Consider the following 18,572-nt stretch of genomic DNA (forward strand, 5'->3'; position numbering starts at 1 on the left):
TCTGCAGCAGAAACGGAGCTGTCCCCCAGCCAGGGGAGAGAGTGGCACCTGGTATGGTATCCAGTGCTCTAAGGCATGGAGCTTATTGACTGCTGACTGTAGACCAGCCACTCACCACAGTGTAGGTTGGAAGTCTCCTAAGGCCATGCATTTTGCAGAGTCAGCCTGTGGTGGGGCCAGGAGTGTGGGCTCCAGTGTCACCCCTTTGGGATTTAATCCTGGCTCCACCTCTGAGGGCCTTGGATAAGTTCTTGTAACTCCTCTATGCCTCAGTTTCCTCATCTGTAAAATGGGAACAATAATGCCTACTTCATAGAGTTGTGGGGAAAGAACTAAGCACGATAATCCCCGTAGAGTTCTTAGAAGAGTGGCTGGCAGAGAGGAAACACTCAGTACAGGCTATGATGACACACGGCAGCCCTGATAAGATGCAATAGAAAGATTGCAGAGGTTGGAAAGAAACACCGGATGGGCTCCCAATTGCTTGGCTCCGTGCCCGATGTGGCAGCTGCTCTTACAATTTCAACTTCAGTTGCTACAGCCACGGCAGCAGGCTGTGTGGATGATGGCCAGGTTCAGGCGCTGGCCAACCACAGGTTGGGAAATGGCACTGTTAGCTCATGTTTCATCTGGTTTAATGATGTTTCTTCCTGTTTTAAGTTTTCCTTTCCTTTTTTAGGGGAGTATAAGGGAAAGAAGTTGCCCCTTCCTTTCTTTGGAGAGAAGGAATCCATGAGCTGGAAGGAGGGACCCTGGCACGAAGAAAGGCGCAGGCCCCTCCATAACTTGTTTCTACCACTCCCCTTCGAGGGCCCCTGGGGAGGGTTTGTTAGTCTTGAATCTGTGGCCAGGAGAAGCCAAAAATCCTTCGTGGGGTTTCCGCCTGTCCTAGGCCTCCTCTCAGAGCTAGCGGAGATCTGCTGGAAGGAGGCCAGGAGGAGGGGATGGATGGATGCCATCATGCCTGGATGGAGGACCAGAAGGTCTTTATAACAAATATAAAAAATATTTGTGGCGCTCCTAATATGTGGCAAACTGTGGTAGACCTGGATACCCAGAAACACGGCCACTCGCCTAAAGGAGGTTGCAGGCTATACTAATTAAAATAATTATTTCAGTACCTTCTTATCAACAGAGTCCTCCATGGAGACTCTTTCTCCCCCTGCCCCAGGCACACAGAAGCCTTGAGGTTCTCATTGTGGCCCCACAGTGACAGCACACCCAGGTGGGACTCTCAGCTTATCACTGATTTGCAGAGCTGCTGTCTTGCAGCTAAAAGCAATGTGCTGGTGGATTTAAAAAAAAGTTCTGGGAGGCTTCTTAGAAGGTCATTCTCCACATCATTAACTATTCAGATTCTGGAGCACAGTGCCAACCCCCCTCTGTTTACCACAGCCTTGATCTTCCTCTCAAGATCCAGTTGTTAATGCTATGGGATGTCTGGTGGCCCCACTAGGGCTCCCCCAACCCCCACCTCGAGCCTTAGCTTCCGCCTGTTTGGAGCTGTTATCAGAGGAAACAGACTTGAACATGAGGGAGTTGCTGTCTCTTGGGCCTGACCAGAGAGTTGTGTTTTTTTTGGCCTATATCACCTCAGATTTATCCTCAGCCTGACCGCAGTCATTATCAGCTAAATTCACCATCTCTAGATGCCCAGAAGATTTCAAAAGTGGTCTGTAGGCGGCCGGGCGTGGTGGCTCAAGCCTGTAATCCCAGCACTTTGGGAGGCCGAGACGGGCGGATCACGAGGTCAGGAGATCGAGACCATCCTGGCTAACACGGTGAAACCCCATCTCTACTAAAATACAAAAAAAAAAAAAAAAAAACTAGCTGGGCGAGGTGGCGGGCGCCTGTAGTCCCAGCTACTCGGGAGGCTGAGGCAGGAGAATGGCGTAAACCCGGGAGGCGGAGCTTGCAGTGAGCTGAGATCTGGCCACTGCACTCCAGTCTGGGCGACAGAGCGAAAAAAAAAAAAAGTGGTCTGTAGGCTGCCAGTTGGTGTTAGAGTTCAGAGAATCCCTGGACTTCAGCATTAGAAAGGAGCAGCTGCTGTGTCGGGGGTGTCAGTGGCTGGATGCAGGGGCTGTTGCACTGATCCCAACTTCCTCCATTCACAAGCCCCTCATCCATCTCTGAAGACTGGACCAAAGCCAGGGCTGGGGTAGGCCTCTCTGGGCACAGGGTCCTGTTAGCATTAGTTTCATTCCTTCACCAAGAGGCCTAAAGACATTGGAATGATGAGGCAATTAATGTGAAACGGAAACAAGTGGCTTTAGTTCCAGGCATTTGAAACCGAAAGGAAGCTGTTGACATTCTTTGAGACCCACTCTAGGCTATGCTTTATGCTGTGCTAGCCAGAACTCTGCTACTTACTTGAAGTAGGACCTTGGGAAAGTCCCTTCTCTAGGCCTCAACTTCCTCATATGTAAAAGTGCATCTGGGATTAGTCAAGACCCTTCCAAGCCTGACATGCTATGGGTCTAAGTATCCCAGTAATCTCTCTGTCACCCAGGGATCAAAGATTTACAGATGTGTAGGAGAGATGGGGAGGAACGGATTAAGACATGTCCTTATGAGTTTAGTTAACTAAAAGGGTGGGGGAAAGAAAGGGAAGTAAGAAAATAAAGTGAAAAGGTGGAAGAAGGCAGAGTGTAAAAGAGGGAGTTAAGGAAAGTACAAAAGATAGAGATGTCTGCTGCAATTTCTCAGTACTCTTCAGATACATCCTGGCCAGGTTTACTTTCTTAGGGGGCAGGATAGATTGTGAGGGTGTGGAAAATGGTATTTTTTCTAGGAGAGTCATAATAGTATTGCCATCCCACATGCTCTTATACGATGTGACCTTGTCATTTCTCTACCAAGATAAATGCAGTCTAATTTCTCTCCTTTTAAATCTGAGCTGGCCTTAAGACTTGCATGAACAACAAAATGTGGTGGAAGTTATTCCAAGTGACTTCTGAGGCTTGGTCAGAAGCAGCTTTCCCTTAGTTACTTTAAGACGTTTGTTCTGAGGGAAGCCAATCTGACCACCTGAGGCCATTGTGCTGGAGAAACCACACACAGGCATTCCTGTGGACAATCCTAGCTGAACCCTGCCTTCTAATAATTTCCCTCAAGTCTTATCAAATAAGAGAATGAAGCTATCTTGGACCCTCTAGGCCAGCCCATGCTCCAGCTAAGTATTACCGATCAATTTCACTTTATACCACAGGGAGCAGAAGAAACACCTAGCTGAGCCCTACCCAAATTCCTGCTGTGTTTGTGCCTAGATTTTTTTATAAAACAAAAAGTACTGGAACAGGATGGTAGGAGATTTTTTGGTTTGTTTTTTAAACCCTTGTTTCAAACAGCAATGAAAAATCCTTAAAAAATGTATAAATAAGACTTTGAGGTTTTAGAGGTGTGAAATTTCAAAAGAAATCTGGAGGCCGGGAGCAGTGGCTCACACCTGTAATCCCAGCACTTTGGGAGGTGGGCAGATCACGAGATCAGGAGATTAAGACTATCCTGGCTAACACAGTGAAACCCCGTCTCTACTAAAAATACAGAAAATTAGCCGGGCATGGTGGCAGGCACCTGTAGTCCCAGCTACTCATGAGGCTGAGGCTGGAGAATGGCATGAACCTGGGAGGTGGAGCTTGCAGTAAGCCAAGATCACGCCACTGCACTCTAGCCTGGGCGACAGAGTAAGACCTCGTCTCAAAAAAAAAGAAATCTGGAAGCCAACTTTTCATTTGCCCACTAAGGACTTTAGTACAAAACTACCATCTTCTGTAGGTCATCATATCGTTTTTGTTTTTGTTTGAGACAGAGCCTCACTCTGCCACCCAGATTGCAGTACAGTGGCACAATCTTGGTTCACTGCAACCTCCCCCTCCCAGGCTCAAATCATCCTCCCACCTCAGCCTCCTAAGTAGAGAGGAATTGCAGGTATGCACTACCATGCCCAACTAATTTTTAAATTTTTTTTAGTAGAGATGAGGTCTCACTGAAGCAGTGTTGTTCTCTGGGGTAAATACCTGGGTTCATAATCTGGAGCCAAGAAGATTAAGGACATGAACACACACGAGGAGTAAGTTTAGAAGCAGAGGTTTAATAGGCAAAAGAAAGAGAAAGGAGGGCTGGGCACAGTGGTTCACACCCCTAATCCCAACATCTTGGGAGGCCGAGGTAGGAAGATCACGAGGTCAGGAGATTGAGACCATCCTGGCTAACACAGTGAAACCCTGTCTCTACTAAAAAATAGAAAATTAGCCAGGTGTGGTGGCGGGTGCCTGTAGTCCCAGCTACTCAGGAGGCTGAGGCAGGAGAATGGCGTGAACCCAGGAGGCGGAGCTTACAGTAAGCCCAGATGGCGCCACTGCACTCCAGCCTGGGTGACAGAGGGAGACTCTGTCTCAGAAAAAAAAAAAAAGAAAAGAAAGAAAAAGGAGAACAGCTCTCTCCCTTGCGAAAGAGAGGGTCTCCCAAAGGGGAAAACCCAGCCTGCAGTGGACTACACCCGATTTTATAGGCAGGCTTGAGAAGGCAGTGTCTGATTTATGTAGGGCTCACAGATTGGTTTGACCAGTATGATGTTTACATAGTATTGGGGGAAGGCTGCGTGCCCCACCCTAATCTTATTATGTAAACGGGGTCTTTGCCTGGCTGGTGCTGTACTGTCTTCTTCTTACTGCACATGTGGTTTGACAAAAGGAAAGGAAGATGGAGCTGCCATTTTGAACATGCCTAGTCCCAGGTAGCCTTTTCCTATTGGCACAACTGCTGGCATTCACCTGTACAAGCTTCCAGCTTGCTTGTCTATGTCTGCAGCTCGATTTTACAGGCTGCTCTTTGTAGAAAAAAAAAAAAGAAACTATTTTGGGACTGCTTTTCATGAAAAGAGAAACCTTACCAAGGACTCGCAGTTAAGAAGAAATTAATTCCTATATCATTACTATATTGCCCAGGCTGGTCTCAAATTCCTGGGCTCAAGTGATCCTCCAACCTCATCCTCCCAGAGTGCTAGGATTACAGGCATGAGCCACTGTGCCCGGCCATATTGTATTTTTTAAAGTACATTTTATCATGAAAAAGGGAGAAAAGGGACCACATCCTACCAGAATGGCTAAAATGAAAGAGATAAACACTACCAAATTTTGACAAAGATATGAAACAACCAGAACTCTCATATATGCCTGGGGCAGCGTAAAATGGCATAGCCACTTTGGGAAATAGCTCAGCAGTATCCACTAAAGCCGAAAATATGCATATATTCAATTCCATTCCTAAGTATACACCCTACAAAAATTTATGAGCATTTTAACCAAAAGATCTGTGTACAAATGTCCATAGTAGTAATCTTTTCTTTTTCTTTTCTTTTGCTCCAGTCAAGTGAGAAGCAGTGATGTTTTAGTATCCAAATGCCCATCAACAGCAGAATGAATAAATAAATTGTACCATATTCACACCATGGAATGTTGTATAGCAAACAGAATGAATTAACTATTACCAGAAAAGACATGGACCAATCTCATAAACATGATGCTGAAAGAAACCACAGTCAAAAAAGTACATTATTATGTGATTCCATTTATATGTAGTGGGAAAAGGAAGCAACATTAATTTATGGTGTTAGAAGTTAGGATAGTGGTTACCCTTAGGGGTAGTGGCTGAAAGAGATCATGAGATGGTTACTGAGGGTGTGCCATGATGTTTTCTTTCTTCATCTGGGTGCTAACTGCCTGGGGTTGCTTACTTTGTGAAATACCGTTGAGTGGTATGCTTCTGACCCGTGCACTGCTCTGCATGTGTGTTATACTTCAAAATAAAACAGTAAGATACAGGAGGAGGGACATAGTCTCAAAGCAAAGGACAGGTTGTTTTGTTTTGTTTTGTTTTGTTTTGTTTTGTTTTGTTTTGTTTTGAGACAGAGTCTTGTTCTGTTGCCCAGGCTGGGGTGCAGTGGCGGGATCTTGGCTCACTGCAACCTCTGCCTCCCAAATTCAAGCGATTCTCCTGCCTCAGCCTCCTGAGTAGCTGGGATTACAGGTGTGCACCACCAGACCAGTTAATTTTTGTATTTTCAGTAGAGACAGGGTTTCACCATGTTGGCCAGGCTGGTCTTGAACTCCTGACCTCAGGTGATCCACTTGCCTCAGTCTCCCAAAGTGCTGGGATTACAGACGTGAGCCACCATGCCCGGCAAGAACAGGTCTTTAAAAAATATATTTAACTTTATGAAAAGTTTTATGAAAAATATACTATATTTGTTCACATTTTTCTCATCTCTCCTTGAACCAGTATAAATTGCTTTAAGACAGGGCTCTGGGGCTATGCCAATGTCAGTGGGAAAAGAAAACAGGGGTGACAAGATTGGCATCAATTGATGCTGTGAGGAACAGGCCAGCTCTTTAAGGAAGGTGCCTCTCAGCTGCTCCTGGCTTCTGCGCTCATAGTTCACACGCACTGTGTTGTGTGCATGTCTAGGAAGATGCTTCCCAACCTTTTGCAGACCATGGCATACGCAGAAAATGACAACATTGGAATGGCACACTGGCGTACCAATTGGGGTTCCTTGCAGTCAATGCTGACTGGCCTCATCCTTCAGCCGCCCCCGGGAAGAGAGATCAATACATTGGCACATCTGTGGGAAAGCTCCCATTAGAGAGTGTGGGGAAGACATGGGCCTTCATGACACATTTCAGGTTCTCTAAACTGGCAAAGGGGAAGAGTCTGGGCTTCCTTTGACCTTTTGTTCTCGAAGAGCCCAGCTGTGCACACCCCTCACCCCTGCACTATAGCTCCCATTTGGGCAGTGAAAAATCACAGGACCCAGGGGAGTTATGCAGCATTTGGGAATGGAGACCTGGAAAGCCATACGCTCCTCCTTGCTTTTCCATGAGCCCCTCTTCTTGCTGTCCCCTTTACAACCAACAGTCCCTGCAGGGGGAAGGCGCTCTGCTTTAGTCAGTTCCACCTCCCTTCCAGATCTCATCCTCCTTGCAGCCTAATTTTCCTCACACTCTCATGCTTCTTCCCACTGCTCACCTCCCACCCCTGGCTCTCCTCCAGCACATCACACACACTGCGCCCAGGCACGCTGAGCTTGTCTGCCATCTATGAACAGGCCCATGTCGCCCAAGCCCTTCTCTTTCCCTGTCACGCCATAGCCTCTTCCAGGAGTGCTCAGCCTGCTGTTTCCGCTCAGACCTCCCCTCCTCAGCAAAGCCTCCTTCTGCGTGCTGCCCGAGAGCCATCCCTGCTTGGGTCTGTGTTACTGCTGTGTATGGCAGCATCTTCACGGTGCCTGAGTTCCCATCTTGGCCCATCGTAGGTGCTCAACAAGTGTTTCTCAAATGACCACCAGCCTGCAGAGGGACCCTGACACTAACTCCACCCCACCCCGACTCTTGGCAGTCACTCACTGTCCCCTTGATGGGAGCCCAGCCTCTCGGGGGACCTGTCTTGTGGCCATTCCATGCTTTGTCCCCTCACTGCCAGGAGACTAGAGCCACACTGCCTGGTTGAGACTCATCTTTACCAGCTCGCAGCTCTGCCCGCTGCCTGTTCAGGCGTGGCTGCCAGCTGAGGGATTGAGCTGATTACAAGTGAATCAGCACCAGGCTGATTTTGGTGTGAAAAAAGGGAAGGGTGACTGTGTCTTAGCCTCAGTCCTGGCTCCCCTCCTTCTAGCCCTGACCTGCAGTAACAGCACATGGCCACCAGAGGCTCTACTGGGCGACTCATGCCCGGAGAAGAGCCCAATGGGAGAGCATCTGACCCAGCTCCCAGCAGATGAGAAAGGAAGGGTTCAGGAGACCTCTACTCTCAGAGGTCTCTAGAGCTGAAGCCCCGCAGCCCCACCCAGCTGCCCTATCCTTGTGTTTTGCCCCTCATGGGTCTAGAAGCTGTTTTCTCACACCTTAACATCTTCCTCCTTGCTTGCCATGAGTTCCTCTGCTTGCCGCCCCCTTTACAGAACAACAGTCATGGCAGAGGGAAGATGTCTCCACTTTTGTCAGTTCTGCCTCCTTTAGGAGAGTGTCAGGCCTAACCCATGTGTGCTCTGTCTTTCAGGGCATGGAAAAGACAATTGTCCTGTTTCATCTTTTCAATACCTCTTGACTCTCTCCCCCAGTCTCCTAACAGCCAGTTAGGTTCAGGGCCTCCTATCTCTGGCCAGGATTAGTGCAATGGCTTTCTGAAGGGTACCAGGCTCCAGGAAGCCCCTTGCCCATCAAGTCTCCACCCTGGAACCAGACAGCCCTCACTGCCATCAGACATCAGCCTCCAGTGGCTCCCAAAGGCCAGACATCCACACAGCACCCCATGGCCCCAAGATCTGGCTGCTTGATTTTCCTGCCCTGTGTCCCTCCTCTCCTCTGCTCCTCTACCCAACAATCGCCCCAACACACTGTGATGTTTCAAGTCTTTGTACTTTGCACACATTTTCCTCCGTGGCCTAATTCCCTCTCTCCACCCCTCACTCCACACCTCCTCTACCTTTACCCTTGCTCCCCATTCTTCCTTCACCTGGCACACAGCCCTACTTATCCTTCAAAACTGCCACTTCCTCTGCGAAGCCTTTCCTGACTCGTGTCCCAAAATCCCTCCTCTGAACAAATCCTGTTCCCTAAACGTGCATCTGTCATTGTATCCGTCACTCAGAGTTGCAATAATTACTCACACACATGCCTGTCCTGTGTCCTCCAACGGCTCTGTACCTCCATGTGGGACCCGTGGCCAGCATACGTCGGTGGTGCCCAAAAGCTGTTGCACTGGAGTTGTTCCCTTTGCCCTATCACCTCCCACCTTGAGCAAGTCCTTTAGATAACCTGAACTCCAGTTTGTTGATCTGCAAAATGGAGAGATGTGAGAATCAGAAGAGAACACGTAATGAAAGGGTGTTATAAACTGCTAAGGGCTGTACAAATGTTTGTATTGCATTTTTGTCTTCCAGACCAGTGTTTACCTACAGTTGCCTGTGTGGAAATCAGAAGATTAAAGGAATGCGATGTGATCTTTTTGTAATTTCCCCACTTGGGTCAAGGGAAAAGCTGGTCGAGAGTAAACCATTAATTCATCTCCCTGCAGGCCCCCCAATCTTCTCTAGAATTCTGGGTTAATGATTCTGAGGTTGTTTTCCTCACAGAGCCAATTCATGTCTAATCTTTGGCATGTTCTCCCCTTTGTTAAGAATAACTTGACTCACTCCATTAATTCCTCATCTTGGGGTCAGGAGCCTTGTTTTGCAGAAGGAAATGATGGCTGCGTGTAGGTCTTGGGCCTTCTTTCTTTTTCAACCCCCGTTCTTTTATGGATTCATGCCTACAATTCCTTCTATGGACAGAAGAGACCTCTCCTTACCTGCATAATGAAGTGTGTGACTTTTCTCAAAAGTAGCTTTAGGAATTAACTATGGAGGTCCAAGTAGCAAGGATGCTGTGACCTAACTGGTAACCCCCTCATGTGTGGTTTAATTGCTTTTGGAATCCCAGCAGAAGAAATTTTCTGAAGATCTGGTATGGAGAAGCCATTCTGGGCCTGGCTTTTAAGTGTTTTATTAGCAGCTGGGTGAGGACTGGGCTGCAAAGAGATACAGCCCCCATCAGAAGCGGTCCCTTGTGGGGAGCAAAGCCTGGAATTCCAGGAGGGAGGTCTGTTTCTAGCTGAGGCAGAGGCTGGGGAGCGAAGCCTGGGAACCAGACATGGCTTAAGGGTGGTCTGGACACTCTTGAGATAAGGCCAACTAAGGACTCTGAGCTCACTGAAGTTCCAAAGCCAACTCACAGCAGCTCACCACCAGGCATCTCCCCTGCCCCCACATTCTCTCCTCTCAATCGAGGAATTTTGGTGCTCATCTCTATAAAGTTTAGACCATGGTGGTAGGAACGTGGTAAGTCTCAAGTTCTTGTGTTGCCTGATTCTCCTTGGATTTGCTAGTTTTGCTTCCTTCCCATGTCTCAGGCAGGTCTTTGCATAAAGAAGTGGGCTGGTAGATCTGCAAAGGTCCCTGTGTGACAGGAGCAACTTTCCCTCTTGAGCCTCAGTGTCCTCTTCTGTAAAATAGGGATATCATTCTTTCTTTCCCAAGGCTTTTTGTAATAATGTCATTCACATCTGAATCTTAACCAAATGGGCCTTTCAGACTTAGATCACGTTTGTGCATGCGTAAAAATGAAAGCATTAAGGAGAAGGAATGGGTGAATATATGTCTGGAGCAATAACTTCATCAGAATTGCCACGGTGATTGTAGGACCATTCTGATTCCAGAGGTATTAACATGCAAAACTCAATATTGAAATGCAAAACCCAACAAAATAATAAACATCCTTGTACCTACCTCCTTGCTTAAGAACTAAAACAATTCCCAACGCCACTGAAAGACTGCGTTCACCTCCTTGATCCAATCTCTTGCCTTCCCACCCCAGAAGAAGACACTGTCCTGAATTTTTTCCCACTCCCATGGTTTTGTTTTACCAAACACGTATCACATATGTAACATATTATTTGTATTTGATCTTGTTTTTGAACTGTCCTTTAGGTAGAATTTTATCTTATTCTGCAATTTGCTTTTTAAAGTTTTTGAAAGAGCAAAAGTTATCTATGCATATAATATGTGTAGCTGTCATTTTTTGTCACTGCATATACCCCTCTCAATTCTGTTGTCAGAAATTTAGGTACTTTCCAGTATTATTTTGCTATTAACATTTTCATGACTGTCTCCTGGAACATGTGTGTTTCTTGGGAGTATACTTAGGAGTGGAATTGCTAAGTCTAGACAATGTGTCCTCCCTGCTCTGGTTGCCAACACATGCTGCTGCTCCCTTACTCCCTCCGCTGAATAGTGCAAGGGGATGAGAGTTCTGTTCTTGCTTTGTCTTTGGATCTTCCAGGGTTGGGGGAACAAGTTTATAAAAAGGATGGGGAGATGGTGGAGGTAGAGCTTCCAAGCTCCCAACCAGACTTTCAGCCATAGTCCTGGCAAACCAAAGCAAGGAAGAGGTTGAGGAAGGCTGGAGCACTCATCTAGGCTCTACTGAGCATGCGTGTGAGGTGGGGCTCCCCTTGACTGGATCCTGGGGTCTCAGGCTGTAGCACAGTTGACATCACAGAATCCACTGTGAGGTCACTGCTGGGCTGTGGGACATAAAAATTTAGCCAGCAAGCCACTCTCAGATGTATGGTTCTTTATTTAAACGGCAGTAAAGAACACTGGAATAGGCTCTCCAGGGACACTCCTATGAGCTCTGGGCTCCTTTACAGCTTCCATCTCTGGGTCTTATTTAATGGGCTTCGAAGGTCACTGTCTCCATGATGTCCGGTGTCATAGAACCAACCATCTCCAGCCCCTGGCCACCTTCTGCTGTCTCGGCCATGGCCACGTTGGTGCTCCTCTCCACCGTCTTAGCCATGATGTCCACATCTCTGCCATGTGGTATGCCCACTGCTTTTGTAGTCAGATTGGCTCTGACGTTCCTCAGGAAAGAGCTGATCCTGCCAAGTCTCTTGCTGGATTCGGAGCCGGTGGTCGATAAACTCCTCCCAGATTTGTGAGAGGTCCTGGACTCCTTTGAGATGGGCGTGTGGCTGACACCTTTATGTGAGTCCCCGTGCCTGCTGCTCCCTGGGCTGCCACAGCCTTTCTCCTTTTTGTCATCTCTCCTGGCTCTGTGGCTGAATGAGGACCTGCTGGAGGACTTTCGGGCAATCTTGTCCCCCCTTGTTTTGTGGTGGCTTTCACCTGTCCTGCGGCAATGGGAACGCCTTCCGAGAGCCCTGTCCTTTTCCCTTCTTTCCCTCCCCTCCTTGCAAGCTTCAGCGCTGGCCTGGGTTCGCTCCCTTCCATGCTGTCCACTCAGGCTGCCCTTGCTCTGCCGGGTGGAGACAGGAAGTCCCGCTGCTGCATCCATGTCTGTTTCTGCAGCAGTCCTGCTGGTCAGTTCTACTCCTGCAATGGCCAGGCTCACGCTGCCCTCTCGGGAAAGGCTCATGGACGTGCTGGAAACATGCTCTGAGGACTTGCCTGCAGCCCCTGCCACGGCCACCTTCGTGCTGTTTGGAGCCATGCTGGCAGTGCCTGCAATGGCCATGTTGCTTTTGCTTCCTCCTGCGCCTGTGGTGGCCACCCCAGCTATGGCTGCGCTCACCTGTCCAGGGGCAGAATTGGCTGCTGCCACACTCAAGGCACCTGCTATGGTGCCTGTTGCTGCCCCTGCAGCTGCCCCTGGTGCTGCTGCCTCTTTAGTCGCCCCTGTTGCTGGCTCCTCAGCAAGCTCCATAGATGTTTTGGGGGTGGATACATTGAGCACGTAAGTGGGTTTGTGACAGTCATGTTGGAGTCTCTCCCCTCCAGCATAAGCAGCAGAAGTGGCCCCACACACCTCAGAGACCATGTGGAGGCTCCGGATGCTGACCTGGTCCTGATCCCCCTTTCCTTGAAGATCCACGGCTTCCAGGCTCCTCCTGTCTTCCTGAAACACAGGCATCCACATCATGTCTTCAGCTGGAATGCCACAGGTACTGCTGTTACTCTCCATGGGTGGCCGCAAGAGGTAAATTAGTTTTTCCCAATAAGCAAAGAGGTCATCCCGTGTGTTGAGAGCGGGACACAACTGCAGATAGCAAGATCTGCCAGTGGCAAACTTCAGGCGCAGCTGTTGTTTCTCATGGTCGTGAACAGAGATCCGTACAAACTTCAGGGGGAGGAGCCTGGTGAGCTCTAAGTTCTTGGCTGCCTTGCGTTTTTTTCTCTTGGTGGCCTGGCCATGTCCAGCATACTCTTCACAGCCGGTGGCTGGTCGTGCCAGCAGCATGACATCTGGGAGTGGGAGGATGGGGCTGGTTCGTGCAATGCCCATGGTCACCATACGGACGCGGTTGTGCACATCAATCACTTCTCCCCTTTTGGTGATCTGGATAAAGTCGCTCTCAAATATCGGTGCATATTTGAATATATCATACTCCCCCTTGTATAGTTGTCGCTGCAGTCTCCCCATTGTGGTGTTGAACATGCTCATGCTGGAGCCACTCTGGGCCGTATAATACGGCAGCAGAGAATCACCATTCATGGCTGTCTTTCAGCGCAATGGCAGGGCTGGTGAGGCAGGTTTCTGGGTCTTCCTTGGCCTCGGTGGCAGATGAGGGACCAGTGGTGCTCCTGGGTCACAAAGATGGCTCTGCAGCTTGTCTCTCAATCCCACCCCACCCCCCACCCACAGGCCCCTGCTGTTGCCTGAGAGCCTGCCAGAGGCCGGAGTGGGGGTGGGAGTACGGATGATTGCTGTGGGGGGTTCTGTAGGGTGCCTGAACTGCAGACTCTTCCAAGATGTAGAGATGCAGGGTGGGCTCCAGAGAGGTTTTCTTCTGGGTCTAACCCCCTGACCTCCACCTCCGGTTTTTTAAACTACAGTTTGTAGTCTCTCTCCCTGAGAGTCTACAAACTGTAGTCCTAGTGACAGTAAGTGATCACCCTTTCTGCCTAAATCCCTTTTGCGGCCATATTTATCTTCTGCTTCCCTTTGTGACCTGCTGCTGTCACATACACCTTTGTTGTCATCCCCCAGGCCAGGGCCATGATCCCCTCACTAATACTCCATTGCCCTCATAGAGGACAGCCCCACCCTACCAGGTACTCAAGTGGGTGCCAAAATAAAAATTTTTCAAATGAGAAAATGTTGTGTGGTTGCTTCCCTTTCCTCACTCCCAATTCAAAAGATTCAGTAACTAGACAGGGTCTATAGGAATGCAAGATAAGGGGGACAAATTTGAACCATTTGAGTACATGGTTTAAAATTTCTTTTAACCTAGAATTGGCAGTCTTGGTTCTTAGCCCACTCTTCCATAAAGATCTCAGTTCATGCTGACAACGGAAAACTTTAGTAATAACCTCAACCTTTAATAATAACGAGAGATTGCTTCTCCTAGGTGCCCTACTATGTAGCAAACTCCATTCCAGTTTGCTACTATTGCAACTCTTCTCATCTTACAGGTAAAAAAACTGAAGTTGTGTAACTTACCTACATTCGTAGAACTTGTAGGCAGTGGAGGCATTATTTGAATACAGGTGTTGCTGCTTTTAAAGTCTTCCTTCTGAACCACTACAGAACTTACAAAAAAAGCTTGGGCAAGCCAAATAAGTTGCATAATTAATTCTGTGTGTGTGTGTGTGTGTGTGTGTGCATGTTATGGAGAATCCAGGACAACCACTTCAGGGAGGGGCTGCGCTGAGTTGGGGATTAAATTATCCAGGGGGCCACCTCTATTCCTCCCCTCCATCATGTTTATACCAACATCCTATGTCAGGGAGCCCAGATATCTTCTCAAGTGTTTGCCCCATGCCTCTTCTTACCCCCTACCCTGTGAAATGCCAGGAGAAGAGGGTAGGATGGAAATTGTAAGCTTACATTCCAGGAGCTTACCAAAGGCCCTCCTCTACTCACCTCTCTACCATGCAGAAGTAGTTTGGAAGCCATTTACACCCATGGGGAGCAGGTGCCACTATACCTCCTGCCTTGCCGTGCCCACAGAGCTAGCCCAGGAATAAGTTATTTCCAGGCTGTTACCTGGAAGTTCTGAGAAGGAGCCCCTGCTTCCAACTGTCTTTTCTCCAGCTTGACATTGGGCCTGAAATCCTACCTTAGAGATTCAGTCCTTGAAGATAAAGGCTAACTCTTTCTTAACATACACACACCTGTCTATCAACTGATGGATAAACGAAATGTAGAGTATCCATATAACAGAATACTATTCAGCCATAAAGAGAAATAAGGCACTATTACATAATACACTGGGCTGACACTTGAAAACATTATGTTAAGTGAAAGAAGCCAGCCATATTGTTTGAAAGGTCACATATTGTATGATTCTATTTACATTAAATATCCAGCACAGGCAAGTCCATAGAAACAGAAGACAGATAAGTGGTTGCTAGAGGCTGGAAGGAAGGGGAATGAAGAGTGACTCCTTAATGGGTACAGGATTTCCTTTGGGGACAATGAAAAAGTTCTGAAACTAGATAGTAGTGGTTACACAGCATTGTGAATGTACTTAATGTCACTGAATTGTACACTTCAAAATAGTTACAATGGCAATTTTTTTGTATATTTTACCACACACACACACACACAAATGTATATACTCTTGTTTGAAACCATTGCGGTTGAAAAAAAGCATAGGCTTCAGCTTTGGAAAGATCCACTGTGAGACCTCGAGCAAGTTACTGAGCTCTCCACTCCCTCATCTGTAAAATGGGGATAGCAGTTGTTGTGAGGATTAAATGGGATAATACATGTGAAGTGTTTAGTGTATTGTCCTACTCAATAAATGTTAGCTTCTGTTAGCATTAGTCCTCAACAGTCCTTTTAAGTGTAAATTCCTTCCTGAAAGCAGTGTTTGATGAGACCGTGTTAAAATCTTCTGGAGTGAGAGCCACCATAAGAACACAGGATGCTCATTGGGCAAATGTGGCCTCAGGCAGATTCTAATTGGAAACACTGTTCACTCCACAAAGAAACAGTATATGAACCCAATCAGAGGTTATGGGACAGGGAAGAGAGGAGAAAGCTTGATATGGGTTGGCGTGTTGAAGGTTTATTCAAAGCTCCTGGTGAGAAATTAAGATACAGATGGAAAATAGTATTTCAGTTAACAGAAAGTGGAAAGATTCCATTCCAGAACTCCTGTCCTGGGCCAGAACCCTTTAAAAGCTCTTGACTCTGAAATAGGTATCAGGCCAGCTTTCAGGGAAAGCCAAGGGGGCAGGTGGAAGGCAAGAGAGGGAAGGGAGGGTGGCTTTCCACACCCTGGCAGTGTGACATCACCACTACCAAGAGGAGACAGCTCGGTGCAAAGACATTGTCAAACCGGGTGCTTGATAATGGTGGTGGCCCCATCTAAGCTTATTCTCTCAGATCCCCCCACCTTCCCTTTCCTCTAAATGTGAAACAAAAGAAATGAAATAACTTGATGGTAAATGCATAGTCATCATCCTTTTTAAAATTAAAGCATCAAAACATAACCTTGGCTACATAAAACAATTTTTAATGCATTTGTGACAGAACTTCATTTACACTTACCATACACATCAAGTTTTCTTGCCATAGCCACCATCCGCCCCCAACTTCCTTCCTCTCTAATCCATTGTTGTCCATGGCAGCTTACAAATTGTCTTGTGTTTCATAATGGCTGGTGGCTGGTGCCTCTACCCATAACTAGAACGTAAATGCAAGGGATGTTTTCCCCTCCACCAAGAAAAGGAACATAGATTATCTCCTGAAAGAAGTGGTGAATGGTATTAACATCAGATGGCTCTTGACAGATTAGGAAAGACCCCTGATGTGCGATTAAGAGAGTAAAATGAAGACATCTGTGTCATAAGTGATCATTTAAAGGAACCATACATGAGGTCAAAGAAGTAGGCACAGAATTCGCACGAATGAATCTGACATTTAATGAAGACGGTGCCTCTCTGAAGAATGGCACCAGTGGCAAGTGGCCAGTTTTTATGTCTAGCCTGTGAACGTTATAGAGAAGCACAAAAAGCAAGGGGGCCTGGCTCTCTTGCAGGCCTAAGGAATCATATGCCCTGGAAATTCCAGGAAATTCAGTGGAATACCTTTCTTTGAATTATCACACCCATGCTGTCTAAAATGGTTATCTCTTTCTTCCTCCAGTACCCCTTCCCATTCTTTTCTGATATGTATTTGCCAACAATGAGACACACATTTAGACATAACAGATGTAACTCAAGTGAGTAACTCTCTGAGAGGAGTTCTGTGGCAGAATGTTAGGGGTCAAAGGTTCAAGCTGAACAGCAGATGTATGTTTCAGGTGTTTGTACATTCTGAGAAAATAATTAAGGTATCTAGCAATTCAGATTTTATATCAAAATTCTAAACACCAAACTGTTGATCTAAAGGATATGTTTGGTGCCATGTTTCAGGGTTTGTCAATGAGAAATTGAGCATAAGGTGCCCGAGACTAAGGAACAGGACTGAAAGTCAACTATCCCATCTAGTGATGCCCCAAAGAGCAAAGGATGACATCTGGAGAAGTTTAAAGCTAGGCAGCCCCCATAATGGGGAGGAAAGGCAGGGAATGGCTAGATCTCAACAACCAACAGATTTAAATGAACAGAAACCAACACAACATGTGTTTACCATGTCTTGGTTCCAATATTTATTATTCTGTCAGGTTAGGAATACTAGGATAAATAAGTAATATTTTCTCTTACAGAAAATTGTAATGATATTATTGAGTACAATTAAACACTCTGAGAATTTCACAGAAACATCAGAATTTTAACAGACAGTAGCCAGCATCCTTGTGGCCAGTGTGAGTGACTTCTCACAGCTGCAAATGCCCTGGGCCAGATTTCTTAAAACAGCTACATGACAAAAACAATGCTATTGACATCCAATAATGCTGAAGCCTGGGCACCACCTAGGCTCCACTGACTGGGGTTTCCAAATATGTCTCCACTGACTGTGGTTTTTAACCACAAGGAAAGGAAAATGGAATATTCTTTGGCTTTTCCAGCCTAGACAAAACTCCTGACCTAAGTCATTGAGTGGAGAGTCCTAACCCTTTGGAAGTTGAACTTTCTGCTTTCTTCCTGTGACTTTGGAACTGAGTTTGCAACAGAGGACCTGCCATCGTGCTGTCCATGGATTTTGTGTTAACACTGGGAGAATTCTGTTCTCCAGGGGCTGACAAGCTCTTCTGGCCACCTGAATATCTTGAGATACTGCACGTGGTGACAGCCCCACACACCCCCAAAACTCTTAGAAACCAGATCTGAGAAAAAGCATATAAAAGTCACTTCAGTGTGTGTGACACAAACATCAAAAGAGCACATTGCCTAGTTTTCTCGCACACAGAATTTCTGGACATAACAGCATATTTGCTAGAAAGCACAACCCTGGCCATTGCACAACTTCACTAAATGCTGTTCTCACTCCACATCCCCTACAAGTGACAATGGTAGCCACAGTGAAGGAGATGGCCCCATCCCTCCCACCCAAGGTACAGACACTTCTGCATGAATCCTAAGGGTGGAGGGTGGGCATCCTGGTTTTTTGTAGAATCCAGATGAAAGGCAGCCAGGACACTAGCTGGGGGCCATCTGGAACATAAGAATGGCCAGCATGTTAAGGCCTAAATCCTGGAGTTGAGGCAAGGATGCACTTGCCCTGGTCTGAGACCCACTCTGGGGCAGAATGGGAAGGGCCCACTGAGTCATTTCAGGACCTCCCGCCTTGTTGGTTCTCTGCTGCTGGGATTCTAGAGGTACACAGGAAGACAGCTCTCCAATGGCTTCAGGGTTTTGGGTATAAAATGAGGATTCAATGAGGACTCCCCAGTTGCCCCCATACCACGGCTGCTTAGCTCTGCAATGTTCCTTCTTTTATCTGTTGGATAAAGAGGTTTCTCTCATCTTCTGGAGTCCTCCCATTCTGAGCCCGGACAATACACGTGGGCCGATGAAGGTTGAGCATGTATATCAAATGCTGCTTCTCATTCTTGAGTTCCTCAATTTGAGCCTTCAGTTCAGCATTCACACTTTCCAGCTTCTCTGACTCCTGGGGGAC

The 18,572-nt window shown here is 47.2% G+C and overlaps 2 protein-coding genes across 4 annotated transcripts in view; both read right to left on the minus strand.

Moving 5' to 3' along the window:
* Window positions 1-11,156: 11,156 nt before the first annotated feature.
* Window positions 11,157-13,482, minus strand: GARIN4 (golgi associated RAB2 interactor family member 4). The gene has a single exon (XM_017851933.1). It carries the CDS (start codon window positions 13,050-13,052, stop codon window positions 11,268-11,270), a length of 1,785 nt encoding a protein of 594 aa, XP_017707422.1. The 5' UTR covers window positions 13,053-13,482; the 3' UTR covers window positions 11,157-11,267.
* Window positions 13,483-17,136: 3,654 nt separating this feature from the next.
* The window catches only part of ATF3 (activating transcription factor 3), a 54,025-nt gene continuing 52,589 nt past the window's right edge, over window positions 17,137-18,572 (minus strand). For all 3 annotated transcript variants that reach the window (XM_017851936.1, XM_017851935.1, XM_017851934.1), the window contains one exon: window positions 17,137-18,563. In XM_017851936.1, coding sequence (XP_017707425.1) covers window positions 18,366-18,563 — 198 coding nt within the window. In that variant the 3' untranslated portion in view covers window positions 17,137-18,365. The remainder of the gene's footprint in view (window positions 18,564-18,572) is intronic.

The sequence above is a fragment of the Rhinopithecus bieti genome, unplaced genomic scaffold (assembly GCF_001698545.2).
Source record: "Rhinopithecus bieti isolate Rb0 unplaced genomic scaffold, ASM169854v2 scaffold_34876, whole genome shotgun sequence".
Taxonomy (NCBI): Eukaryota; Metazoa; Chordata; class Mammalia; order Primates; family Cercopithecidae; genus Rhinopithecus; species Rhinopithecus bieti.